Source organism: Tursiops truncatus, chromosome 8 (genome assembly GCF_011762595.2).
Source record: "Tursiops truncatus isolate mTurTru1 chromosome 8, mTurTru1.mat.Y, whole genome shotgun sequence".
Taxonomy (NCBI): Eukaryota; Metazoa; Chordata; class Mammalia; order Artiodactyla; family Delphinidae; genus Tursiops; species Tursiops truncatus.
Genome location: NC_047041.1, coordinates 106,676,726 through 106,703,304, shown reverse-complemented (window position 1 = coordinate 106,703,304; position 26,579 = coordinate 106,676,726). Strand labels below are relative to the sequence as shown.

The following is a 26,579-nucleotide window of genomic DNA, read 5'->3' as shown; positions in this document are numbered from 1 at the left end:
CCTCCTCTTCGACAGAAAGAATCTGGCAGACCCCCAAAGTTGGTACCTTTGTTGTAACGTCCCTTCGACACCCACAAACCCCACACTTGTGCCTGTGGCTCTTACATAAGCGTGAAGCCAAAACAAACTTTACAATAAGTCACCAGGGAAACTACAAAACGACCAGAGTCCCGATGAGTACGACCGCACCGCTCCGGCCGCCCACTGCTACTGAAATTCAAACCACTGTACAGTGAGCAAAATGAAAACTTCAGTCCCCAGCGGTGGTGCTGGCCACCTTGCAAGTGGTCAGTAGTCACTCGTGCCAGGGTTACTGCAGACGCAGAGCTCTCATCTCTCCAGCTGCATACAATGAAAACTTCAGTCCCCAGCAGTGGCGCTGGCCACCTTGCAAGTGGTCAGTAGTCACTCGTGCCAGGGTTACTGCAGACGCAGAGCTCTCATCTCTCCAGCGGCATAAAATGAAAACTTCAGTCCCCAGCAGTGGCGCTGGCCACCTTGCAAGTGGTCAGTAGTCACTCGTGCCAGGGTTACTGCAGACGCAGAGCTCTCATCTCTCCAGCTGCATGTCACCTTGCTGTCACCTGGGGAGAATGCTTGATGACTCGCCTCTCTGCCTCCTTAGCCCTCTGCCTCCTTAGCAGGAGTGTGGGGCCGGCCCCCTGCGGTACTGGCGCCACCAGGCTGTGCCTGAAATACACAGCACCTGGAGCTTCCATAAGCGGCTTGGGCCTCTTGGACACAACCCTGGCCTGGGGGACACCCTGTCTGTGACCTTTCCAGCACAGACTCTTCCAACAGCCCTCAGGGACTCCCCCTTCCACGGGACAAGGGCTTGGCGGCCTAGGCTCGCCTTCCGGGACCTTCAGGCCAGGGCCGCATCAACCGCCACCCGGGTTCCTATCCCGGGAGCGCTGTGAACCAAGCGCGCTGCTATCTCGGCAGAGCTGGCGCCCGTGCATCACCTCCTCCGCGGGGCCTGCTACCATAGTCCCAGGCGCCTGAGGGAGGAGGGGAAGCAGTTTTCCCCGCCTGCAGGCCTGTCCTCCGGCGCGGCCCCTTAGGGGAATCCGAGCGCGCCTGCAGCCCAGGGACGCGTGCCGCGCCTGGCACTCTGTGCCCAGGCCCCGGGGTCCTGACTGCACCAGGTCTGACACCCCGATGTGTGTGAGCGAGGGGGGAAGGGACGTGCGTCCCGTCCCCCGGGGGCTGGGCTGGGGGCTGCGGCTGCTGCCTCTCCGCGCTCGGGCGGCAGGGTCGGGGGCGGGGCCTCGGGGGCGTGGCCTCTGCGCCCTATAAGTGACGGAGTGGGGCGCGCGCCCGGCCAGAAAGCGAGCGCGCAACGGTGGCAAAGACACAAGCGTGCTTCTCGGCCCGGCCTCCAGCGCCCTTCTTGCCCCCCGTCCGCGCGTCCCAGCCGCCCGCCAGGCCACCGGCTGCCGATCAGGCGCCCAGGCCCCGCGCCCGCCGCCCAGGACCGGCCCGCGCCCCGCAGGCCGCCCGCCGCCCGCGCCGCCATGGGGGTGGAGGGCTGCACCAAGTGCATCAAGTACCTGCTCTTCGTCTTCAATTTCGTCTTCTGGGTGAGCCCGGAGCCGCGGGTGGGAGGGCGCTCCCCGAGCCTGGCAGGCCGCGCCCCGCTAGGCCCTGCCAAGGGGGCGCAACCGGGCCGCCAAGTTGCAGGGCCACCTGTGTGCGCCGAGCGCGTGGTGGGGGGTCCTAGGCCGGTGGGTCGCAGCGGTGGGGCTCGTCTGGGGCCGCCGTGCACCTCGAGGGTGGGGCGGGGGGCTCCAAGACGGGTTTCGGGCCTCTGCGCGTCGGGACCCCAGAGCCCCGCGGCCGGGCCGGGCCGTTTGGGGACCTGGGGTCTGTTCCCGGTTGGTGATGGTGGTGGTGCGGTGGGTGCGCGCTCCGAACCCGGTACCCGGCCACTGCTTCAGCCCTCCTGGCCGCTGTTTCTGGGACCACCCTGCTTCGCGGGGACTGAGGGGCTCGAGGGCGGGGCTCCAGACGCCCCGCCCCCATGAGCTCATCGGGCCACCGCCCCTAGATGGGCGGCCCAGTGCGGTGGCGGGGGCGGGGGGGCGGGGTGCGCGCACTCTGCCAGAGTCTTGGGGACCGTCCACCCCATCCTGGGCCCAGTCCAGTTCACCCTCCTGCCTGCTGTCGCCACCCTGAGGGTCGTATGGGGGTCCGGGCCGGGCGAAGCGCAGAGAGGAAGCGCCCTGGGCCCCGGGTGGCCCGCGTGCTGGGGTGCCTCCCCCCTGGTGCCCCCAGCTTGTGGAGCCCCATCTTCCTCCCCTCCTCACCCAGCCTGACCTTCCAGCCCGTCCTCCCCCTGGGGCGCCGTGGAGGCTGTGAGGGGCAAGGGGCTGGGCGGGTGTTCTGAGTTGGCACAGGCAGGGAGCCTGGAGACCTGGGGTTTCCGAGCCCCAGGGGTGCCGGGGCTGGGTGGATGTCCAGGTCTGGGCTTGGGAGGCCGCTTTGGAAAGAGGAGCCCGCGGGTTGGACGTCTCAGGGTGCGGGAGGGTCTCCTGGGGTCTGTGGGCTGCTGGCCTGAGTTGTGTTTCCTCCTCAGTCTTCACTGCTGGCCTGTGACTGATGAAGCTGTGGCTTTTGTTTCCATTTCCTGTCAGTGTTGGAATTAGGGGGTGGAGATCTCCTTCTGGCCCGGAGGGACCAGGAATGGTTGTCGGGAGCCCCTCTCACAGCTGTGTCCTGTGTCCCCTGCGGTCCCCTGGGCAGAGTGACTCGGGCCCCCTCCTGGCCCCTTCTTGCTTCTCCGCCACCCCAGGCTGCTCACCCCTTGTCACGGAGGACCAGGACAACGTCGGGTGGGTGCTTTCTTAAGTTGACACTGGGAGGGTAAACTTTTAAAATGGCTCCTGGAGAAGTGTGTGGGCCTGGGGACATCTGTTTGCCATCTGGACGGCCAAGGGTCCCAGGGTGGACCTCGGGGCACTGAGGTATTTGGGGTGGGGAGTGCAGGGACTGGACACGGAGTGGAGGTGTCACATCCTCCCTGCAGGGGCACTGGTGGGGGTCCTGTAGCCAGCAGCCTCTGCCCTGGGGGTGGGAGTGGTTAGGCCATCAGGATGGGCCAGGGTGGGCCGGGCAGCCTTTGCTGAAGGGGTGGTCTTGGCAAGGGGTGTCACCGGGACACCCCTCTGCCAGCCCCTGAGCCTGTCTGTACCCGCAGAGCCTGGGAGGGCCCTGGTGGGAGGGGGAGGGGGGCGGAGGAAGGGGACTTAGCAGGAGTGGATTCTTGCCTTTGGACTGAGTGTAGGGGCGAGGTGAGTCCCTCCCACCTGCACAGCATGAGCGGTCTCCAGGGCAGGCTCCCCCACCCCACCCCCAGCTCAGCCTGGGTACCTCTGGTAATTTCCCAGGCAGCAGGGGTGGAGGCCTGACACATCCCCACCCCCACCCCAGGCCACTTTGTGTTCGGGCTTAAGGAATTGTTTCTGAGGCCTCTCCCCTTCCCTCCCTCCCTGGGCATGCCCAGCAGGCCAGAGGAGCATTTGCTTCCAGGGGCAGCAAGGCCCCACGCACCCACGCTGGGCTGCCGCCTGTGGTGGGATGCCAGGCTGAGCCAGGCGGGTGGGGGGGGCGCTCTCTGTGCATCTCCTCCCCCAGCATCGCTTGGCCGAGAGCATGGTGCCGGGGTTTGGACCTCAGTGGAGTCTCCACCCTGCTGCTGTGGTCCTCAGCTTCCTCCCTGCTGAAGCGGGGGGTCCTTCCCCTGGGGTTGTTGTCGGATTAGTTCAGGAAATGGGTGTTGGGCATGGTGGCTGGTAGGGAAGACCGCATTCCTTGGCCAGTGTAGGCAGTGACACCTGGGAGGCCCCCGCAGGATCCAGTGGGTGAGGGAGGGCTCCTGGTGCCCAGCCCCACCCACTCACCGTGCACCTGGCCACAGTGCAGTAAGGGGGCGCTGGGGGTGGGAGCTGGGTCAGGAGGTTGAGGACGGGGGTCTGGATTTGGATCTGGGCTTATTTTTTTTTTTTTTGGTTTGTTGGGTCTTCATTGCCGTGCACAGGCTTTCTCTGGTTGCGGTGCACGGGCTTCTCATTGCAGTGGCTTCTCTTGTCGTGAAGCACGGGCTCTAGGCTTGCGGGCTTCAGTAGTTGTGGCTCGCGGGCTCAGTAGTTGTGGCTCACGGGCTCTAGAGCGCAGGCTCAGTAGTTGTGGCACACGGGCTTAGTTGCTCCGTAGCACGTGGGATCTTCCCGGACCAGGGCTCGAACCCGTGTCCCCTGCATTGGCGGGCGGATTCTCAACCACTGCGCCACCAGGATCTGGGCAGGAGCCAGTCCCTGGATCTGGGCACTTTTTAAAGTTTCATTTCAGAGAGTAAAGCCTTCCCCCGTGGGCGGCAGCGTCAGAGGCAGGCTGGCATGCTGTTTGAGAAGGAGCCAGTCACCGTGCACACCCACACACACCAGCACACACACTTGCTGTCCCACCTCTCGGCGCCAGACCCCGGGGCCCAGGCTGTGTGCACTCAGCACGCCTGACCCCAGCCTGCTTTGGGGGCCCCTGGCCAGCCGGACCCGGAGGTGTGAGGTGGGGACATGGCAGGAAGAGCAGCGGCCCGGCCCGAGCTGGGGAGACTGTGCAGATGCTCCCCCGAGGGCATGGAATTCCCGCGGGTGGGGTGGGCCCGGGAGCTTCCTGGCGAGGTGACTGGGGCTCGGCCCTGCTGCCGGAGCAGCTCAGGATGAGCAGAGGCGCCTGCCCCTGCTTCCCTGCTCACCCCACTCGAGTGGGCGACCTGGGGCGACCTGGGGCGGGCGCACGCCCCGTGTGAGCCCTGCTCGCCTCATCTGTGAAATGGGTGTGATCACAGCCTCTCCTCTGCAGGGGCAGCAGCAGCGGCCCCCCCTGGGACTGGCAGCTCCTCCAGCCGGATGCAGTCAGGGCTTCCTTCCAGAGGTAGCAGGGGCCGTTCGGCCAGACCTGGCTGGGAGTGGGGCTGATGGGAAGCCCTGCTAACTGGCTTTAAATTCTTGCTTCCGGACAGCACAAGGCTGCCTGTCACTTAGTGGTGCTGTCGCCTTCCTTCTCGGAGAGGGGATGTGACCCAGGCGGGCTCTGGCTGGGGGCAGGGATTTCCTGTTCCTGGTTTCAGTGGGAGGGCAGGTGAGCTCCCCTGGTGCCCCCGGGCATCTGGCTGCCACGCTCTGGGGAAACGGCCGTTGGGCCAGGGCCTGCTGAGAAGAGGAAATTTGTGGTCTGTGCCCAGGACGGGCTGGCCCCAGGGAGAGCATCTGGGCATCACGGGGTGCAGAGCTGCAGCCAGAGGCGGGGAGCCTGGGACCCTGGCCGGCTCGGCTCCAGTGCCCATGCGGTGCCCACCCTGTGGGGTTCCCTCCCCCACCCCCACCCCCAGCTCAGTGTGCCTCCAGAAATTGAGTTCACCCCAATCCCTAACTCATACTGCTTCCAAGTCCAGACAGGGAGATGGGCCCCCAAAGCGCCCCCCTCGCGTATAATCTACCCCCCCACCCCCCGCCTTCATTTCAGCGCCTGAAATCCCATGACAGGGAAGAGCCATGAAAATCAATAAGGCGTAGAGTCCGGACACCCGTGGGAGGGGCAGACGCCACCTTTGCACTGTGCAGCGCTTTGGAGAGGGCCCCAGGTGGGGGGGGGGGGAGAAATGCGGGGGCCCTGGCTCTGCCCGCCCCCGAGACGCAGGCCGGGCCCGCAGCCAGGGCTGGGGGTTTCGCCTTGGAGGCAGCACGGCCCCGTGCCGGGACTCCTCGCGCTGCGTGGAGCACCAAGCTCACGTCGAATCGGCCCTTTCCAGGTGTCCGGCAGGTGTGGTGTGACCCGCCTCTGGACTTCGGTGCCCCTCCCCCGCCCCCACACTTTGTACCGGCCTAAGTGCTGCTTCACGCAAGACCACCTGGGGCTCTAGGTGGGCCCCCAGGTGCTGGGGGAATCCCCACAGGCGGGCAGGGGTCCTGGCCCCAGGGGTGGCCGATCAGCTGGCCGTAGGTCTCCCTTCGCTGGCCGGCCAGCAGCGCGTGGTCGCAGGGGTGCCTGTTGGTGCGTAGCCGCCCTCCCTGGGCTCGAGGGCTGCGGGGCTCGGCGGGCAGGGAGGCACCTTAGCGCTGGCGCTCGGTGCCTGGTGGGGGAGGGGGCTGAGGGCAGGGTGGTCGAGAGCCCGGTCATGGGGGTCCGAACGCCACAGAGGCCTGGGGAGCGGGCAGCCCCCTTGCCCCCTTCTTTGAAGCCACGCCCCTTCTAACTTCGGAAGGTTAGTGCTCCCCCTGCCCGCAATTACTGGGGTAACAGGATGATTGTGGAGAAGGTGAAGGATGGGAAGCTGGGACCGTGCGGAGTGCGGGGCTGGGCGGCCCCCTGGCATCCCGAGCCGTCCCACGGGAGTCTTCTGTTCCAACTCCCACACGCAGGCCGGCCTGGGTCATAACTCTCCCTCGGGGAATGTCTAACGGCGCCCTGTAACCCGCCTTACCTGTCACGTCACCTGCAGCTGGGCGTTGAGTCTGGTACCCAGCAGCCGGCTCCTGGCAGGGATGTGGAGGTCAGGCCGTGACCCCGGGGCTGCAGGGGAACAGAAGGGAGGGCCTCGGGCCGCCCGCCTTCCTGGTCTCCAGCCCCAGGTGCTGGGAGGCCTGAGCCCCAGAGCTTGATGGCATTGGTCTCGGGGGTGCTCGGCGGGTTTGGGAAGCACCCTGTGCAGTCCTGCCCGCCCCCGGAGCTCACGGGGAGTCTCGTCTCACACGGGCCAGGCCCTCTCTGCTCCCCATCCCAGGGGCTTGGCCACCCGCCTGCTGGACAGGCAGTCTTCCCCTCTGTCCCCGAGATAACGGCTCGGACGCACACGAAGTCCCACTCCCCTGTGCCAGGCGGGCACTGGGCTGGAGCCATGCCCTTTGCCTCCAGCTGGCCCACTGGAGCGATAAGGAGACCGAGGTCCCGAGTGCCCACACGAGGAAGTGGTGGAGGCAGACTGGAAACCAGGGCCGGTCCTTCAACCACTGTGGTTTGTGGCCTGCACGGCTCCAGTCAGGGGCCAGGGAATCGCTAAGGGTGGGGGGCTGTGCCTGGGGCTGTGCGGGGAGCACGTGGCGGCCAGAGAACCCGGCCTGCCCCGGGGCCCCTCCACTCACCTCTGGCCCCTGCCTGGGCCCACCCACCTCCTGTCTTCCGACCAGTGTTTCCCCAGCCTACCCAGACCCTCCTTGTCTGATGTGTGCGCCCCGCTGCAGCCCCTCGAGTGCCCTTTGCCGGCAGGTGGCTGGGACGTCTGTGTCCACACGCCCCTCGCTGCAGGGGCTGAGGGGACACAGGGACATCCCACAGGAGGGGCCCTTTCAGCCAGTGGGGTGGGTGTAGGGCCGGGGAGCAGGCTGCTTCCCGGCCTCCCTGCCTGCAGTGGGTGGTAGGTAGGCTCGGGGACGGGCCCAGGAAGCAGGCAGGCCCTGCGGGTTCCCAAGGCGCACTCCGCTGTGCCCAGAGAGGTGGCAGGGTGTCCTCGGGGGCCTGCACTCCCCTCCCGGCGACAAGGGGCTCCTGCATCCCGCAGCTGGCGGGGCCCAGGAGGGCCAGTGTCCTCTTCCGCCCCTGTGGCTATTCTTAGAGGCCAGTCCAGGCGGCTTCCTGATGTCGAGGGGCCTGGTGGGTAGTTTCCGCTTCCTGGCTGAGGCGAGGGTCCCTGCTCCTCTCTCTGTACTTCCTTCCCGCCTTGAGCTGGGTGGCTGTGTTCCCGGAGGGCACAACAGGGCCGTAGGGTCGCTGCCCACCCCCCAGGAAGGCTGAGTCGGGCCCCGCGTCACCCTGTTCTCATGGTGGGTGGAGATGGAGGGTCAGCCTCCAGGGACCCAGGTCCCCGCCCAGCCCAAGGGTGGTGCCCTTTGCCCCCACTGACCCTCCACATCCCATCCTCAAAGGGTCTTTGCTGCACCTCTTTCCTCTGACTTATCCCGGTGTCTGCAAGGGCGTTTCCTGCCTGTGGCCTTCACTGCCCTCCTGGGGAGGGTCTCCAGGCCCCCAGGACCTCCTGGTTGCCGAGCTGCATGGCACACCTTCCCAGCAAGAGTGTGTACCCCTTGCCGTGGCGGGTTAGGGAGCAGAGCGGCTCACAGCCAAGGCCCTTCCCGGGTCACGACGGAGCTGCCCCTTCTGTCATCTGTCTCTGAGAGCGTCAGAGCTGCTAAGTAAGGGAGCACGTTGATGCGTGGGTGTCCCTGTCACTCCTGGAATACGTGGGCAGGACTTGGGGTGACCACTGGGCCAGCACATGTGGGTGGGGAGGGATGGAAGACAGATCCCAGCTCAGCTCCCACCCAGGGCCTGGCAGGAGCCGGGGCGCGGGGCGGGCGGGGGGAAGGTTGCCCCAGGCCTGCCCGGGCAGCACCCACTCCTACGCCCTTTCAGCTGCTTCTTGGAAATGCAGACAGGCCGGGCAGGAACCCAGTGTACTTGGCAGCCCCCTTCCCCCCCCTTTTAGTTGACGCTATTATTTATTAATTCTCAGAAAGGAGGAAGAAAGAAACAGAAACTGCATCTTTCGTAGGATTACAGACAGTCCGTGCCGTCCCCTGGTGTGGAACCCTTCAGTAATCCCAACAGGTTAGGGGCTCCTTCCTGAGCCGCTCGCCAGCCCCACCCAAGCAGGAGCATCTCAGGACGCAGGAGCATCTCAGGACGCGGGAGCATCTCAGGATGCAGGAGCAGGTGGCAGCGGCACTTCCGCCAGGCCAGCTAGCAGGAGAGGGGGAGGGGGAGGGTGGAGATGTGTCAGACTCTGCCACTGAGCAGCCTGCCTGGAAACTGCTGAGGGTCTCACGGTAACCACCCGCGCTGTCGAACGCTGTGCACAGTGGCATCATCTGAGCGCCCTGCGTAGGTCAGCTTGTGTACTTTTATTTTATTTTTATTTTTTGAATTTTATTTTTTATACAGCAGGTTCTTATTAGTTATCTGTTTTATACACATCAGTGTACACATGTCAATCCCAATCTCCAAATTCATTCCCCCACCCCCCGCCGCTTTCCCCCCTTGGTGTCCATACGTACCATCCCCCACCCCCCGCCGCTTTCCCCCCTTGGTGTCCATACGTACCATCCCCCACCCCCTGCCGCTTTCCCCCCTTGGTGTCCATACGTTTGTTCTCTACGTCTGTGTCTCTATTTCTGCCTTGCAAACCCTTTCATCTGTACCATTTTTCTAGGTTCCACATATATGTGTTATATACGATATTTGTTTTTTTCTTTCGGACTTACTTCACTCTGTATGACAGTCTCTAGATCCATCCACGTCTCTGCAAATGACCCAGTTTCGTTCCCTTTTATGGCTGAGTAATGCTCCATTGTATATATGGGCCACATCTTTTCAGCTTGTGTACTTTTAGTTCCTCATCACACACACAAGGATATTGGGGGCACAAAGGTGCCGAGACGGTCCTGAGATGACCCAGTAGCCAGAGGCTCTGAGGGCCCTTGGCTGCCACATTCTGATTCCCACCCAACGTGAGGACTAAGTGCTTTCCATTAAGTCTGGACTCCGTTTTGTAGCGGGCATAAGTGTTCCTTCGTTTATCCAGTCCCTTTTTTGACCCTAAAACCTCAGTCTTGTGGACAAGACTTCAGCGTTTCCAGATGCTGTTGGCAGCTGGAAGCCTGGGGGTCCTCACCTTGGCGGACGGTTGGCATGAAGACAGCAGGCTGGATCCTTTGAGACCAGAAGAAACATTTACCCCTAAAGCCTTTGCTGCTTGGAAGTTCAGTGGACGGGGATTTGGGTGTGTGGGGTTTTTTAAACAGCTTTGTTTGACATAGCGTCAACTGCACGTTTAAAACGTACAACGTGGTAGGTTTTGACGTCAGGAGGCACCTGTGAGACCTAGAGGGTGGCCCACCAGGAGAGTGAATGTATCCGTCACCCGCAGAGGTGTCCCCGGGGCCTTGGGGTCCCTCCTCCCCATCCCAGACCACCCGCCGGCCTGTCGTCCGTGCCCGTGATCGGCATTTCCTGTACTTTTTATGTGGACGGAATCGGAAGGTGGTGGTTTTCCTCTTGGTCTGGGACGGCGGGGGTATCTGGAGATTCACCCTGGTGGTTGTGTCAGGAGTTCCAGGAGTTTCTCCCCTTCCCCTGCTGGTGGGCATCCACCCACTCACCGCTTGAAGGGCACCGGGTTGTCCCCGGTTTGGGGGTGTTACCAGGAAAGCTGCTAGCACGTTTGTGTGGGCACGAGCTTCCACCCCCTGGGGCAGTACTGGGGGTGCAGGGGCTGGGCGCGTGGCGGGTGGAGGGGAGGTGGGGTCCTCGTCCTGTGTCCCCGCTGCTCCCCACCCTCGCCTGGGGGTCTCCTCGCTTCAGCCCATCCCATAGGTGCTTGGGGGTGTCTCACTGTGGTTTAACTTGCATCTCCCTGCGACCAATGACTCTGCGTCTTTCCATGCGTTTATTTGCTGTGTACATTTCTTCTTTGGCGAAGTGTCCAATTTTTTTTTCTTTTGCCCGTTTTTTAAAAATCGGTTGTTTGTTTTCTTGTCATTAGAGTATTGCAAGTTCTTTATAGATTTTGGATACGGGTCCTTTGTTAGCCATTTGCAAGCCCCAGTCCATGGGTTCTCTTTTGAAGAGCAGGCTTCTTTCAGACGTCTGCCGCTTCTGGGACCCCTGCCCTGCCCTGGGCACCCCCTCCCTGCAGAGGCACGGGTCCACCCCACCCTCTGCCTTTTCTCATGGCCTGGGTGGGGGGATTCGGGGGGGATTCGCAGTGCTGCCTTTCCCCTTCCTCTGTAGGTGACCTTAGGTGAATGCCCATCCCAGCTCCCGAAACTGGGAGTGGCCACTGCCACCATTGCCTTCATCCAGGCCCACCCCAGCGGGTCTGTGCGGGGCCTGGGATGACTGAGGACCAGCTGAGGAGGGTACACTTAAGCGCCAGGCTCTCCCCTGCCTGGAGGCGGGACTGCCTTCCCTGTTCACCCTTCAGGAGGTGGGCTGGAGCCACAGGGGAGTCTGGAGGCTGCTGTCCCCCCTCTGCCCCTGTCCCCCGCACATCCTGGGGTCTGCAGTGGAAAGCCCTTCCCGAGACAGGAGAGATGGGGACTTTGCCTGCCACCCCACGGTTAGCATCTGGGTGCTGGGATAAGCATTACCCTCACAGCATTTGTTAGGACCAAGTGCCCTAGATGGGCTTGTCCCCTTGGCTTCTGGGGTGAGGGCCTGCATGGGGAAGATGGGAGTGGTCCCAGCCCAGCCAGGGGGGCGGGAGGTGCACTCCACGCTCAGCTCTCCTTACCGACGGGGCTACTGAGGCTGAGTCAGGGCTTGGGGCCAGGCCTCTGTGACTGCAAAGGAGGCCCAGGACAGGGCTCCCCCTGCCCCACCCCCTCCGTCCTGGAACATCTCACAAGGCGGTCTCTGGACCACAGTTTCAAAACAGAATAAGTGGCGGTTTCTAGCCAGAGTTACCACGGCAACCCTCAGCCTCACCACCGCTGCCCACCTGCCCAGGAGCTGCAGACGCCTGCCCAGGAGCTGCAGAGGGCAGCCAGAGGAGCGGGACTCCCTCTGGAGCCTACCTGCCCCATCCCCGCCCTCCCCCTCCCCCGTCCCCGCCCTCCCCCTCCCCCGTCCCCGCCCTCCCCCCCATCCCCATCCTCCCCCTCCCCCTGCCCCTTCCCCGGGCCCTCCCACCCGCTTGTGGGTGTGACAGACACCAGAAGCAGCCACGGGACGCGGGGAGCTCAGCACTGCCCTTCCAGTGGTGTGCGGGGGGGCCCGGGGGCCCCGGGGGGACCCTGTCGGTCCCGCTGCATGTGCTCTGGGAAGGGGGAGAGCAAGTGTGTTGTCCTGGGTGTGGGGAGTGGAGTCCCTAGTTGAACGTTTGGAAGAGGGGGTCAGAGAGGGTGCCGTCCCGCCCTTGGGGGGGCAGTGTCGACAGCACCACCTTCGGGGTCAGCCCGGCTGCTGCCAGGCGCCAGCGGTCCCCAGCCGTCCCCACCAGCCTCATCGTCCATGGAGCCCAGCGTAGGAGGGCCTGGGCTGGGGCCGCGGGGCTCCTGGCCTCCCCGTCCCCCATCAGCGCCCTAGCGTCACCTGCCTGGAGATCCCTGGAGATCCCTGGAGATGCTTGGGGCTTTCCGTGGGGCAGCCCCTGGTGCTGGGGCTTCGAGTCTCACACGCTCTGCTGAGCCTGTCTCGGGGCCGCGCTCCCTGGCCAGGGCCTTGGGGACAGGCACTGGGCCAGCCAGGTGGTCTTCTTGGGGTCCGCTTTTCGGTTTCTCTTCCTCATTGGACACGTAGCTGACGGTCTGTGTCGGAGCTGGTGCTTGTAGCTCCGGGGACAGTTACTGCCTCGGGGAGCAGCCCAGGGAGGAGGCTGGGGTGCGGGGGCCAGCTTGCCTGGGTGGGTCAGATGCTCAGGCGTGGGCCTGCCGGGCCCGGTCTGGGCTCACCCTCAAGGACAGACCCCACCTAGCCCTGAGCCACCGTGCTCGCAGGGCTTGAGTCAGTCGGAAGCCCGCGCCCCCCGTGCCAGGCTCTGAGCGGAGCCCCCTCTCCTGCCGCCGCTCAGCGCAGCCTCCGCCCTGCGGTCTCTCTGGCGGGCACCGCGGGCTCCCTTGCTCTCCCGGCAGTTTGCCGTCTCCGTGATGGCAGGGAGTTACCCACAAAGCCCTGGCCCTGTGGCTTCCCGGCTGCCACCGGCCCCAGCAGCCTCTGCCATCCACACCAGGGCCCCCGGGGCCTCGAGTGCCCACCCCCTCCTCAAAGAAGTACTTGTCTGTCTGAATGCAGATTAACCAGGTGTCCTGCATCTTATCTGGTAACCTGTCTGGGAGTCTCCCTCCAGTGGTGCTGGCGGGAGGGTTGGGGACCAGCCACATGGTCCCCCATGCCCAGGTCCCCCGGGGCATCTTGACAACCAAGGCAGCAAATCAGACATTTGGAGCCAGCAGCAGCCCAGACCCCAGGGGCTAGGGAGTCCTGCCTGGAGGGAAGCCCTTCACGCAGACCCAGCGGACAGGAGGGTTCGGCACCCTCCCCTGTGTGTGTGTGTGGTGTGGTGGATTCACGCTCACCGCCGCGGGGCTCCGGGCCACGAGTGACACCATGCCCTGCTCTTTCCGCAGCTGGCTGGAGGTGTGATCCTAGGCGTGGCCCTGTGGCTTCGCCATGACCCTCAGACCACCAACCTCCTCTACCTGGAGCTCGGAGACAGGCCTGCACCCAACACCTTCTACGTAGGTAAGTGGCAGAGGGCGGGCTGAGGACCCCGGCTAGCTCTGGGCTGGGGGCCGGCAGGAACGGGCCACTGGGGTGTGTGATCATAAGCTCAGTAAGGCCTCAGACAGGCTGTCGGGGAGGGCTTCCAAGGAGGGCTTCCAGGAGGAAGCAGGGGCTGAGCCAGCTCAGCGGGGCTGGCTTCTTGCTGGGGCAGGGAGGAGGCCAGCCAGGAAGGGCTCTTCCGGCCAGAGGGTGAGACGGAGCCAGAGAGCAGGTGGGGTTATGTCAGCCTGGGGGCCTTGAGGGTCCCCTCTGGAGTTGGTGCAGTGCCTGCCTGGGCGGGGGGTGCTCCCAGGGAGAGCTGGAACTGGGGGCGGGGTGTGTGTGTGTGGCTTTTTGGGACCCCACCCGATCACCTTGGTGGGGGGCGGAGCAGGAGAGCAGCAGCTGGGTGGGGCGGGGGCAGAGGGGTGTTCGGCAGGCCCGGCACAGGGGCGCTGCTGGGCAGCACAGAGGTCCCTTCCAGTGGGGGACCAGGAGTGGCGTGGCGCTCAGACTGGGCCGCGCCTGCCCCCTTCCCCTGCGCTCCCCTGTGTCATATGGTGGATGTTTCGGGGAGGCTTCCTGGGAGGGTGGGGCTGGAGCCCAGAGCCCCCGGGAAGGAGACTCAGGGCCTGCGTGCCTCAGCCCTGCAGCCACACCTATAGCCGCTGTGTGAGGCTTAGAGTCTGCCTCCTGGGCGCCCGTGGTGGCCCCTTCGGGGCATCCGTCAGGCTGGCGGTGGGGGGCTTGGGCCAGCGGCCCCCGGGGTGGGGGTGGGAGTGCCGGAGGAGCGACGGAGAGGCGGGAGGGGAGAAGGGGTGCCCCCCGCCTCCTGCTGGGCCCCCTCCCCCATCAGGGAAGGTGGGGTCTGGCCCTTGTGGAGCTGTGGGAGTGTCTGTTGAGATGCTTCTGTCCTTTAAAGGACTGGCTCCTGGGCCGGCCCCTCTCGCTCCCACAGGCGAGCAGCAGGGCAGGGAACCTTCAGGGCTCAGGGCGCCCTGAGGGGCCAGCAGCCACCCAGGGTCACATGCTTGACCCTCGGTGGGAGTGGCCCACACACTCACCTCCCGCCCCGGGGCTGTGGGGGGTGCCTGCCCCCTCCCTGCCCGTGGCCCTCTGGGCCATAGCTGGGAGGGCTGGGTTCCGGGGGCCATGGATGGGGGGCGGAGACCGGAGCCTGGGGTTCTGGCGGCGGGGCTCCCGGGGCCAGCCGTCCCGGGGAGGGTCCCGAGCCCTCTTCCGCAGGTTCCTGGGCTCCCCCCGCGCTGTGGGGCCCCTCACAGGTTTGAGTCTCAGGAGCAGAGGGTGAGTCTGCCTCCCGAGAGGGCACAAGGGGTCCGTGACCCGGGGCCCCCGCACATGCACCAGGCCCCCTCAGAAGCAAGGCAGTCAGCGGGGCCCACACGTCTGAGGACGCGGGAGTGTCCTCTGGGCCCTCGAGTCTGAGGACGCAGGAGTGTCCTCTGGGCCCTCGAGGGGTGTTTGTCTCCTGAGGGGCTCCTCCCAGGCCTCTCCTTTCCCTCTCAGAGCCGCCGCAGGGGTCTGAGCCAGCCTGTGGCCGGGCCTTCTGTCCCAATGTGGGCAGGGCTGCTGCCATCTCTCCGTCCCCCTCTCTGGGACCTTGGGTGCAGTGGGCGTGGGCTCTGCCGGTGGCAGAGTTGAACCGGCCCCAGGGCGAGCAGTCTGGGAAGGGGTCCCTCCCAAATTGCTGGGGCCGGGGCCGCCAGCCTCGTGGCTGGGGCAGCTCCTGCTGTCAGCCCAGCGTCCGGCCCAGGAGGCAGGAGAGGAGCTGAAAGCTCCCCTGCTTCAGGCCAGGATGGGGCAAGAGCGGCGACGGGCTGCAGGCTTGGGTTAGGGACACAGTCCAGGCCGGCGCGCAGACGTCTGGGGGGACCTTGGCGGGAGAATGGAGGCGGCGGGGCTGTGCTCAGGCTCTGGCGGGGAAGGGGTCCCACGGGAGAGGCTCGTCGAGGGCAAGGCTGGTGTTGGAGCAGATGTCCCCCCGGTCCACTCACTGGGGGCCGCACGTCACCTGGGGCCTGACCCTGGCTTCTCCTGGCTCTGGAGAATCCTGCCCTTGGGGAAGCAGTGTTAGCTGCGGGACCACCCGGCAGGCTGGGTGCCAGGCCCTGGACCTTCTGCTGTGTCCCCATGGGCGGGGGCCTCTCAGAGCCCCTCTGGCCACAGAGTTCCTGCCCACCCAGGGCCGGCCTTCCGGAGCCTCTTGCTGGCTCTGATGCAGACTGGGCCTGCCAGGGAGCTGGGGGAGCAGACATGGGCCCTGACAAGAGCTGTCTGTCCAGTGCCAGGCAGCGGGGGAGGGTGAGCTGGGCTGGCTTAGCACCCCAGGCAATGCTGCAGGGCCCAGGGGGGTCCCGGACCTCACTGGCCAGAACCAGGCCGAGGGCTCTAGGTGGAAACCCGGCACCGTGGGGGGCTTGGGGCTGGGCCTGGGGGGGGGGGGGTCAGGTACCGCCTCTGGGTCTCCCAGCCTCTCGCAGGATCCTCCAGAGCCCGGAACGCCAAGGTGCCCCTCCCTGGCGCCCTATGCCATCTCGCTGAACCTCAGGTAGTGATGTGGGGATGGGGTCTCAGGACCTGAGCAGAGGACACCTGGCTCAAGGGTGCTGTGCCCGAGTGAGGAGCCCCCGAGGGCAGGCCTGGCGGGAGGCTCCGTCTGTCCAGAGGGGAGGCCCCGGGCGTTTTCTGAGCCCAGCAGTGGGTCCTGGCCCCCAGGCTCCTTCTCCAAAGCCTGGCCAGGCAGGGGCGACAGGCCCTTGGCACCGGAGCCCTGGGACCCATTGTCCTAGCACTATGCAGGGGGCTTGGGCTGCCTGCCCGCCGCGTAACCATGGTGACTGGGGGGTGGGCCCAGGTCTGCTGGTAGGACTAGGGTTGTGGGAGGTCCTTGGAGAGACGTGGTCTGCGTTTCAAGGGGCACGGGCCCCGCCTGGGTGAACTGTGGACGCAGAGAAGGGCCGCATGACCAGCAGTGGGTGCTGGGCAGGCCAGGGGGGCAGACTGACCCCGTGTACCATCCTTGAGCTGTCCCAGCCGCCAGGCCTCTGCGTCCAGCAGGCTCCAGCCCCCGGGGTCAGGGCCTCAGAAGCCGGGTAGAGCCCCCTCCTCTGAGCAGAGCAGCCGGACTCGAGCCCCCGTCTGAGAGGGCACAAGTGAAGTGGAGTCGCCAGACCCCTGGGCTCACCTCCACCCCACCCCACGGGCCAGTAGCTGGGTCCTCTGCGCCAAGACGGGGGTGGTCCTCCACAATGCCCCCAAATCCCGGAGACGGCGGGAACCAGAGAGGGTCCGGGTTGTGGCGTCGCACTGAGTTCTCTGAACGCTCACCACGGGCCGTTCGGTCCTGGCCTCGGCAATGCCGGTCTCCACCCACGTCACAGAGGAGGAAACTGAGGCCTGGAGAGGGGCCCACACGGCCCCGCCGGGCTGCCAAGCCCTTGCAGCTCCTCTCCAAGCCTCCGGGCATCTGCTGTCTTCCCAGCAGGGCGGGCGTCAGCGCCTCGTGGCCCCTCTGAAGGCCTGGGCAGTGGGGTGTGTGTACGCAGCCGGGGAGGAGGGCTTCCGGGGGCATCTGTCCTGCCTCTTTGGGGTGTCAGGGCGCTGAGGGCAGCCGTCTCTCCCCTGCAGGCATCTACATCCTCATTGCCGTGGGTGCCGTGATGATGTTTGTCGGGTTCCTGGGCTGCTACGGAGCCATCCAGGAGTCCCAGTGCTTGCTGGGGACGGTAAGGCCCTGGGCTGGGGCCAGGCTGAGGGTGAGGGCTGCGGGGCCGGCCGGGGGCAGAACCGGGGGCAGAACCGGGAGCTCCGGTGGAGACAGAACGCCTTCAGTCCCCGACGTGGAGCCTGGTGCCCGCCCTGGCCAGTCTGACCCTGCGGACCTCCCCCAGAATGCCAGCTCTCCGGTTTCCCCAATCCCCAATTTGAGGGTCTCAAATCCCTCCAAGGTGGACTGCCGTTACGTCTAGTTCTTTGTCTCGTTCCTACTGAGTTCCAAAGTTGCTTTTTCTCTTTCTTCCTTAAAAAAAGCCACAGATATAATAGTGAGTGAGTCCCAGTCCCAGAGTCAGCCTCAGGTGCCCCTAGGCATGTCACCCACCGAAGGGAAGTGGAGGCCTGGCTGTGCTGCCCAGGGCCTGGCGTCTGGGAGACGTGGGCTGCAGGAGGCTGTGCCTGTGTCTCCGGTGGGCGAGCCCAGGCACACCACGGCGACACCCTTCCCGTGGGCTTTGCCTCCCTGCCCTTTCCGACCCGCCCAGAACCAACCATGTCCTCCCCTCCCACACCCACCCCATCCTGTGGAGCCTGGTCCCTCGGGGTTGATGAGAACATTGGCATCTCGCTGCCGGGCCGAGTCCTAGATTCTGCTTCTCGGCCCCACGCCTCTCATCCCATCGGGTCCTGGGTGGGTGGATACCACCGGCCACCCCGCGCATGCCGGCCGGTCACTGGGGCCTCAGGAAGGCCCAGGCCCTCTCTGGCCGGCTCTGACCTGCCCTCTCCGCCATCCCCTCCCCTTTTCAGTTCTTCACCTGCCTGGTGATCCTCTTCGCCTGTGAAGTGGCCGCTGGCATCTGGGGTTTTGTCAACAAGGACCAGGTGAGGCAGCGTCCGTGGGGAGGGGCAGGGGGGCTGCTGGTGGGGAGGGGGAAGGGGCTCGGGCTGCGGGGGAGGGGTCGGACTGCAGGGTGCTTTGGGAGGGCTCTTCCCGGTAGGAAGCCCACAGAGGGCTTTCTGGAAGAGGCAGCATGGCGACCGAGTGGAAGGCAGGGTCACCTTCTCTAGGGCTCAGTGGCAGGCAGGTCTGTCCTGGGAGTGATACCTTCCGGGAGAGCCAGGTGAGGGCACGTCTCGGGGGGGCAGTCCTGCTGTGCTGTGACCGCCTCCCTCCCCAGATCGCCAAGGACGTGAAGCAGTTCTACGACCAGGCCTTGCAGCAGGCCATAATGGACGACGACGCCAACAATGCGAAGGCTGTGGTGAAGACCTTCCACGAGACGGTACGGGGGGCCGGGGGGAGGTGGGGAGGGCGTCCAGAGGGGCCGGCGGACTGGGGGAGAGGCGGGGGCCGGGGAGGGCATCCAGAGGGGCCGGGGGACTGGGGGAGAGGCAGGGGCCGGGGAGGGTGTCCAGAGGGGCCGGCGGACCGGGGGAGAGGCAGGAGCCGGGGAGGGTGTCCAGAGGGGCCGGCGGACCAGGGGAGAGGCAGGGGCCGGGGAGGGTGTCCAGAGGGGCTGGCGGACCAGGGGAGAGGTGGGGGCCGGGGAGGGCGTCCAGGGGCCTGGGGTTTTGTCCTCTCAGTGAGACCTCAGCCTGGAGCGGGAGGGGCATTGGAACCTGGGGAGATTCTGAGGGACCTGGGGGTCCCTGGTGGGAACTAGATGAGCCAAGGCAGATGGGGTGCAGGGGTCTCTGCGCAGCACAGCTAAGTGGGAGGAGGGGCGGAGTGGGCCCCCTGGGCTCCGTTCTCCCCCTGGAGGGGACCCGCCCAGCTCCCCGCCCCCACGCCTGGCCGGCGCAGCTCCCGGGGCCTCTGTAGCCTGTGGGCCACGTGTCCAGGGCTGACGCCGGGCGCCCTCCATCTCTGCAGCTTAACTGCTGTGGCTCCAACGCGCTGACCACATTGACCACCTCTGTGCTCAAGAAGAGCCTGTGTCCCTCGAGCGGCAACGTCATCAGTAACTTGCTAAAGGTGTGTGGTGATGGGTGGGGCCTCCCAGGGTGGGGCGGGGCCTGCCTGCTCCCCCATTTGGCTGCCACCCCTGGTGGGTCCTGGGCGGTGGCTGGCCCTCTCAGGGCTCCTGCTGGCAAGGGCAAGGACACGGCCATACTGGGCAGTGCTGTGGCTGGAGTTGGGGCTGCTCTGCCTGGGGGCCGAGGCCAAATTTTTGCTGCCGGCCGGCCCATGGGGAGGCGAGTCTCTGGCCCAGGCTCCCGATGGGGGAGCCCTCTGAACCTGGCATGGAGGCGCCCTGACCTCCCGGGTCAGCCCCGTCGTGGTGGTGCTTCCCAATCTCTTGAGTGCAAGAGGGCGCACACGGCACACTCGCCATTTCCGTGTTTGAGGTAAAAGCTGGCAGAGACTAGGCCCTGTTCACGCCTCTGCCGAGGGGTCCTGGGGGGCAGGGCTGTGCCCCTCTGTGCTCCTGCTGCAATGACCCTGGGCCACGGCCTCGCGGGGGGCTGAGGACGGGCACCTCTGAACGCTGTCTGGCCGACCCCGCAGGAGGACTGCCACGGGAAGATCGACGAGCTCTTCTCGGGGAAGCTGTACCTCATCGGCATCGCCGCCATCGTGGTGGCTGTGATCATGGTGAGTGGGACGGGCCGGGCATCTGCCAGGGTCCCCCCACGGGTCTCCGGGCGCTGACCCACCTGCCCGCCCCCACCCCCTTCTCCCAGATCTTTGAGATGATCCTGAGCATGGTGCTTTGCTGTGGCATCCGGAGCAGCTCGGTGTACTGAGGCCGAGGCCGCAGGGAGGGCCGCTGAGCGACCCGGACACTTCTGAGAAGGGGCCGTCACCACCTGTGTATATAACCTCCTGGTATCACTGCTACACTTATCAGCCTTTTCACTTTTGAGGTTTTGTTCTTGTCCTGAAGTTCCCTGTTGCTTTCGGGGCTGATGTCACCTGTAGGTGGCATGTGAGTGGCCTTGGGGACTGCAGGGCAGGGGCCCCCTCTGCTTTTGGGGCTGCTCGGGGGTTCTGCTTGCTCAGCCGGGCCTCTCCTCGGGGCCACGAAGGGCCGTCCGGCCAAGCTGCACCCTCCTACCCACCTGTCCCCACGGGTGGCACACGCTCAGCCTTTTTTAATCCTTGTTCCTTTCCGGCCACCTGTCTCTAGAGCCGGGTCCACGAGCAGCCTTATGCCTTCAACGCACCTCTCCTTTCTAACGCGTCACCTTCGATTGTAATTACATCCTGAAAGTCATTCAATAAAGAAGGAAAAATCAGGCATGCTACCACGATGTCCGGCCCCTTCCTGTGCCCATGGTGTCTGAGACCCAGGGGCAGCCCGAGGAGCCTGGCGCAGGCGGTGCTCAGCTCTTTGGACCTCGCTGGGCCCAGGCTGTGCTGCCGACCCTGTTGGTGGGTGTCTGTGGGGCGCCCAGAAGGACTCCGTGGAGGGAGTGCCCCTTTGTTGGGCCTTGTGCCACCTGGAGCAGCCTCCACCCCCATTCCTTGTGCACCACTGCCCAGCAGGGTCTGTGCGGGGCAGGCAGGCAGCCCAAGAATGTGATACAGGATGTGGGGCCCCTGCAAGACTCCCCGCCCTCCTGAGGGCCAGCCCAGGAGGATGGACACACTGCTCCCTCCCAAGGTCTGAGGGGCTCTTCTCTGACCTAGCTGCTTGCAGACGTCCCGTCATGGGGCTGGGTGCCCACATCTTGCAGGGGCTGGAGGGCAAGGCCTCAGCCACTACCTGGGGGAGCCTACCTGGCCCACCACCGTGGACTGAGGCCTAGCCACCTCTTGGGGTAGGCTGCTGCCCCCAGCGGGAATGCTGGGTGATGTCACTATTAGCTGCATGCAGGTACCCCCCTGCACGTACATTAACTTGACCTCTTGAGACAAGTCCCTGGCTGGGATTCATACGTTAAGGGCTCCCTGGGGCCTCCTTGGGGGGCTGATTTTGGAAACTAACCCCAGCCCTGCATTGGGGGTCACAGGGCCTCAGCGGGCCTGCCCTTCCACAGTCCAGGGGGGTGCTGGTGGGTTGGGAAAACTGGATGGCCCAAGGAACCAGCTCCTTTTTACTTCTCCCTGTGCTGCGAAGCCCTGGGAACATCCTGGCCGAGGCCTGGGTGTCACCCCTGCTAGCTGCGGTGTGAACTAGCTGCCTTCTGTGGCCTGGACTCCGCGTTGCTGGTGAGGCCCTGCATGGGGGTGGCGTTAGGGATGATCAGAACGGGCCCCGTTTCCTCTCTGGGTCCCTGGGCTAGGCCGCAGCATGGCCTGAACCCTGGATTCCAGGGCTGCAGCCCTGGGCGAGGGAGCGCGCTCTGGCCGTCCAGCAGGCGAGGCGCCAGCAGGGAAAGGGCGCCGGCCGCCTGGGCTCCGGGCCGAGGTACGTGCGGCCCGTCCAGGGGAGACTGGGATCTGCCCTGCGCTTCCGGGCAGAAATAACCAGCCAGGCCATCGACCATCGGCAGGAATAGGTAAGGCCGCCTCTCCCAGGAGGGCTGCCTCACGGCGGGCCCCGGCAGTTGGGAGGTCGGCACGCCCCGCTGCCCGGCTCCCGGGACCCACGAGGGCGTGGCCGGCCGCTCTAGGCCAGGACCGGAAGTGCCCGGGAACAGCGCCGCACGCGTCGATGCACTTCCGGTCCTCGCGGTTTCCGGCAAGCGGCGCTGCGGCCCCGGGAACGCGGCGCTGGCCGTTAGCCCTCGGGCATCCTGGGAGTCGTAGTTCGGCCTCCCAGCCTACCTCCTGGCCTTAGTCAATTCCGGTCTCTTCGCGAGAGAGCGCCGTTTCCGGGAGGGAAGACAGCGAATGCGCAGAGGCCACACTCCCGATAGGCCTCGGGAGTAGCGGCCCAGTGACTTGTGGGAAATGTAGTTCGTCAGGCGCGGAAGCCGCGGCCCTCGGCCGGCAGAGGACTCAGTTTCCCAGAGGGCCGAGCGCGGTGCAAGATGGAGGCAGCCAGGCCGCGGTGAGCCGGTAGGTTTGTGGTGGGGAGGACGGCGCTGGTGGGCTGTCGGGCTTCGGGAGTCTGCTGTCCGCAGTCTGCTGCGCCGAGCAGGGAGGCCCTCGTGAGGCCCGGACCCTTGGCCCATCCACCCGAGTTGGCCCCAGAACTTAAGCCCCCGACACGGAGAACCTGTTGGGCCCGGGCCGAGGCCCTGGGCGCGTGGAGTGGAGAAAGTCAAGGGTCCGCCTCCCAGGGGAGCGAGACAGCCGGCAAAGAAGCCAGTGTTCTCTGGGACCTGGCCTGCCCGGATTCCGGCCCTGAGAAAACCCCGCTTCCGAGCCCCCCAGGCCCTCAGCCTGTACTCAGTTCTGCCCTGCGCTGAGCTTGGGAAGTTCTCAGAGAACTCAGAGATGCAGGCCCCGCATTCCCTGTCTTGGGGCGAGATCCCCGTTTCCCCGCGGCGTGTCCCACTCACCACGGGCGTTCCCGCGATTCCAGGGGACGGGGTTGCAAATTTAGGAAGCCGGAGTCCGGTTTGAACTCCAGCTTTGCCTGCAACGTACTGTATGACGGGCAACTCCTTCCCCGCTCCGGTCCTGCCAGCTCTAAAACAGACACCATTGGCGTTTACTTCGTGTCCCCTTTCCTGGAGTTGTGCCTTCATTTTGGGAGTCACGCGAGGCCCAGAGGAATGGAGATCTTGCCTGTGTTTGACCTGGTGCCGGGCACTCAGAGACACTGCAGGTCTGCCTGGCCTGGTCCTCGGTGGGTGCACGAGCAAGGGGTCACCCTGGGCCAGGGAGGCTTGGTGGGAAGAGGGAGTTGGTGGACGGATGTCTGTGCGGAGCGTGAGACTGGGCTGTCCTCTGAGCCTGGAAACAAGCTTCAGGGTGCCTGGTGACACTGGAACACTAACCAGGTGCTGGCAGCACTTCTCTGCTCAGCTGGGAAAGTGAGGGGTGTGCGGAGGCGCATAGGACAAATGCCCCAGGAGCTGTGGGGCTGGCCTCTGCGGAGCAAGGCCGCTCCGGCTTCCTGAGCGCTTGACCCGCAGATGCCAAGGATGTGTCTGCAGACTCGTCTGGAGCTCCAGGGCATCTCACGGCGGTCAGGAGCACACCTCCTCCCCACGGAGCAGGCAGGCGCCCCGGCCTTTGTGGAGTACCCGCTGCCTGCCACGCAGCGTGCCTGGCTGAGAGAAGGCGTGCAGAGCAGAGGTCGCTCTCGGCCCTGGGTTCAAGCCCCCGCCCCCCCTGCAGCAGGCCTCCTAGTGGCTTTAGTCAGACTGGCTGGAGAGGATTGAATGAGGTGACACGTCAGAAGGACCAGCTCCTGGGCCTGGCTGTGTCAGGGGCTCTGTAAACCCAGGCCCACTCCCGGGGTGGCGGCTCCACTCCTGCATGTCTGCCGTCTGGTCTGAGGGCTGCCTCTCCCTCCCTGCCCTCAGCCAGCCACTGAGCCACTGAGCAGAGCCGTGCCTGGCGGGGGCCGTTGCGACCAAGAACCTTCTCCAGCGCTCGGCCCACCAGCCGTCCAGCACAGGCACCCAGCAGCCAGGGAGGTAAGAGGAGGGCTTTCGGGGCGGGGGACCTGGCCGCTCCTCCTTGGACACAGCTCTTGCTGCTGACCCTTCCCCGGGGTGGTGGGTCTGCAGGAGGGACTTGTTCTGAGCTTGTGTTGTCTCCAGTGACCGACTCCCTGGGCTGCTTTGGTGCAGGTGCGGCGTGGCTGGGGGACGCATGGCTGAGGCAGGGGACGGCCAGCACTCCGTTGGCTCCGGGGGTGCCGCTCTGTCTCCCGACCCCGTCTGCCTCAGCGACTCGGACTCCGACCTCAGCCTGCTCGACGATGCTGAAGTGGAAGCTCTGTCTCCCGGGGGGCTGCCCGGGGAGGCCCCGGGGGATTCGGGCCCCGATGAGCCCCCCTCGCCCCCCAGGAGCTTCGCCACAGCGGCGGTGCAGCCCTTTCACCTGAGAGGCACGAGCCCCACCTTCTCCCAGCGCAGCCACGACATCTTCGGCGGCCTGGAGCGGGCAGCCAGGCGGGCTCCGCCCTCTGCGGCCCCAGCCGGCCCTGGCGACAGTGGGGGCTTCCGGCAGCCGCTGACACTCTCCAGCCGGCCTCCAGCCGGGGGCCTGAGCAGGGCCACTCAGAATCCCGCTCCCCTGAGGGTGCCCCCCGTTCCTGACTACGTGGCCCACCCTGAGCGCTGGACCAAGTACAGCCTGGAGGGTGTGGCTGAGGCCAGCAAACAGAGCAACCGGGCCGCCGCCTTGGCCTTCCTGGGCCCCCAGAGCCTGGCCGCCCCCAGCGGCTACGTGCCCTCCTTCAACCAGGACCCCTCTAGCTGTGGGGAGGGCCGGCTCATCTTCTCCAAACCGGTGCGAACCGGCGAGGCCCGGCTTGAGAAGAGGAGGGTCCCGAGGAAGGCAGGGGAGCCGGGTGGGAGCCCACACGGGATCCCGGGGGCGGCGGGGGGCGAGGGCCCCGTGGAGCTGGCCCACCTGGCCAGGCCCGGGAGCCCGGAGGCCGAGGAGTGGAGCAGACCCCGGGGGCGCCTGCAGGAGGTGGGTGCACCCGAGGGGGAGGCCCTCGCGGGGTCTGGGGCCAGCGCCCTGCCAGGGGAGGCGGTGGGCTTCCACAGCAGCAGGAAGCGGAGCAGGGACCACTTCCGGAGCAAGGACAGCAGCCCCGAGGCCCCAGGCGCGGACGTTTGAGCGGGGAGACCGCCTGGCCGCCTGCCTGCCCTGGCCGAGCTGGAGGGACGGCCCCCACTGTCCCCCCAGGGTGGCTTCAGGGGCGGAGCAGGCCCGGGGCCCCACCCCCAGGGAAGGGAGCCAGCGGGCTGTCTGTCGGTGGCACCAGCGGCCAGGGCAGAGACCTTGCTGAGGGTGTGGGCCAGGGGTTGGCGGAAACCCTGACTCACCCCGTGCCCAGGGGCACAGTAAAGGCTCTGGGTGTTCCTCAGTCTCCGTGTCTCTTTGTCAGCCCCCATCCGCCCGGGACTGTGGCCAGGGCCTTGTCTTCCCTCCAGACACCCCATCACGCTGTTCCCACATTGGAGCCTCCCAGCTTAGCGTCAGGGGGCTCTGAAGCTTTCTAAATCAAGCCTGTGTTCCTCAGTGGCGCGTCTTCCCAGCCTAGCTGAGGTGACCGCCTCCTCAGCCCAGAGCAAGAGGTGGACACCCCAGACCCGTCCAGAGGCGGGCTCACGGCTGTCGGTGTGCAGCCCCTGCCTCCAGCATACGCCTGTAGACCCCAGGAAGCGGCCAGCTGAGCGGGCGCCGTCTCCAGCTCTGGCCAAGCTCACCCTTGACTCTGTCCTACCCAGGCTGTGTGACGACGACCGGTGTCCTGGGACAGTGTTGCCAGGACTGCGGAGCTGCTGTGCAGGGCGATGAGGAGGGTCCCCAGAGGGTGCTGGGGAGGTAGCCGGGAGTGGGCGTGGCTCTCCTGGGACCGCACTTGGGGTTGGCCAGCCCATCATGCTGCTGAGCCCCGGGCCTGGCCCTGCCCCTGCTGCCCCTACCCCGGGCTCCAGGTCCCTAAGGGAAGGAGAGACCGGCCTGGCTGGCCACGCAGCTGGGGCAAGCTCAGGGGCCCAGACCCCATCCCTGCAGGGCAGGAAGTCCCTCTCCCCCCGCAGTGCTTTACTGACCGCCTGACACCTCCCAGACGCCCCCCAGGGTCCACTCTCATGTGGGGCTGCAGCCCAAGGTGTGGGTGTACTTCCCAGGCTCCATTTAAGATAAAGCAGCTTTGGGGGCGGGTCCTCCTGGGGAGGTGACCCGCAGCCGCTGCCCAGGCTGGACAGCCCGCCACTCACTGTGCGAGCTGTCGGGGACGTGCGGTGGCAGCCGATACACACAGTCTTGGGTCTTAAAGGACAGAAATTCCAAGTGCAAGCGTTTCAGAAAAAGACCAGCCTCTTGGTGGGCGACACAGGTTGGGCATGGACTCCAAGGCAGCTAGCTGCCCACCTAACGGGAGGTGCCCCGCACAGGGCACTCAACAAGTGTCTGCTCTCCTGGGCCTGGCTGGTTGGTTCTGCTCGGGGTCCTGAGGGCTCTGCCTGTCAGGGGGGACCCACGACACACCGCTGCACCCCGGGCCCAGGACGTCCAGGGAAGGTGCCGGGCAGGGCAAAGCCCCGAGCCACATCCTGCTGGGGGGCTCCACTGGAGGTGGGGGCAGGCCGGCACGTCCATGGGGCCTGGGGCTCTGGGAGAGGTGGGCCCTGCGTGCAGATGATCCAAGTGGCTCAGGTGTTCGAGGGCAGCCGGCCGGCCTCTGGGTGTTCCCTGCTGCCCAGGCCCCCTCTGTGGTCAGCAGAGGCCTGTGGGTTCCCACCACTGAAGTTCGGGAGTCTGGTGGGGGAAGGGAGGCCCCTCCTCAGCTGCTGGGCGCCCAGTGGGGCAGCCGGGGAAGGGAGAGGTGGCCCTGGCCGGCAGGGGTGGGGTGGGCAGCAGCCCAGTGGGGCCAGGCAGAGGCTCGGGAGTCTGGGTGGCCACGCCCTCACACCCTCGCTGGGTCGGTGGGCTTCACCAGAGGGCCCCTACCCACCCTGAAGACTGTGGTCAGCCGAAGGCCATCAGAGACGTAGGCCGGGCCCCTCCCAGGACAGGTGGGAAGCGGAGGCCCAGGTCAGCGGGCTGGCGGTGGGTT

General features: G+C 65.9%; 3 protein-coding genes across 8 annotated transcripts in view; 2 read left to right on the top strand and 1 right to left on the bottom strand.

The window, feature by feature from the left end:
* The first annotated feature begins 1,324 nt into the window (after nucleotides 1-1,324).
* Nucleotides 1,325-20,244, top strand: CD81 (CD81 molecule). Of its 2 annotated transcripts, none has more exons than XM_033861437.2 (8): nucleotides 1,325-1,583; nucleotides 13,122-13,236; nucleotides 16,906-17,003; nucleotides 17,803-17,877; nucleotides 18,174-18,278; nucleotides 18,869-18,970; nucleotides 19,505-19,591; nucleotides 19,681-20,244. In XM_033861437.2, exons 1-8 carry the CDS (start codon nucleotides 1,518-1,520, stop codon nucleotides 19,741-19,743), a joined length of 711 nt encoding a protein of 236 aa, XP_033717328.1. In that variant the 5' UTR covers nucleotides 1,325-1,517; the 3' UTR covers nucleotides 19,744-20,244. The 2 variants fall into 2 exon arrangements, with proteins under 2 accessions (XP_033717328.1, XP_073665457.1); XM_073809356.1 differs by lacking the exon at nucleotides 1,325-1,583 and adding an exon at nucleotides 2,705-2,834.
* The window catches only part of TRPM5 (transient receptor potential cation channel subfamily M member 5), a 20,856-nt gene continuing 13,967 nt past the window's right edge, over nucleotides 19,691-26,579 (bottom strand). The window contains 1 exon segment of the mRNA XM_073809456.1: nucleotides 19,691-26,281. Within this exon segment, the coding sequence (XP_073665557.1) occupies nucleotides 26,176-26,281 (106 nt within the window). The 3' untranslated portion in view covers nucleotides 19,691-26,175.
* On the top strand, nucleotides 20,392-24,877 carry TSSC4 (tumor suppressing subtransferable candidate 4). 5 transcript variants are annotated; one of them, XM_073809355.1, is made up of 3 exons: nucleotides 20,392-21,935; nucleotides 23,362-23,475; nucleotides 23,632-24,877. In XM_073809355.1, the coding sequence occupies exon 3, from the start codon at nucleotides 23,654-23,656 to the stop codon at nucleotides 24,629-24,631; it is 978 nt and encodes a 325-aa protein (XP_073665456.1). In that variant the 5' UTR covers nucleotides 20,392-21,935; nucleotides 23,362-23,475; nucleotides 23,632-23,653; the 3' UTR covers nucleotides 24,632-24,877. The 5 variants fall into 5 exon arrangements, with proteins under 5 accessions (XP_073665456.1, XP_033717327.1, XP_033717325.1 ...); XM_033861436.2 differs by having other exon boundaries at nucleotides 20,392-21,943; XM_033861434.2 differs by having other exon boundaries at nucleotides 20,392-21,943; nucleotides 22,518-23,475.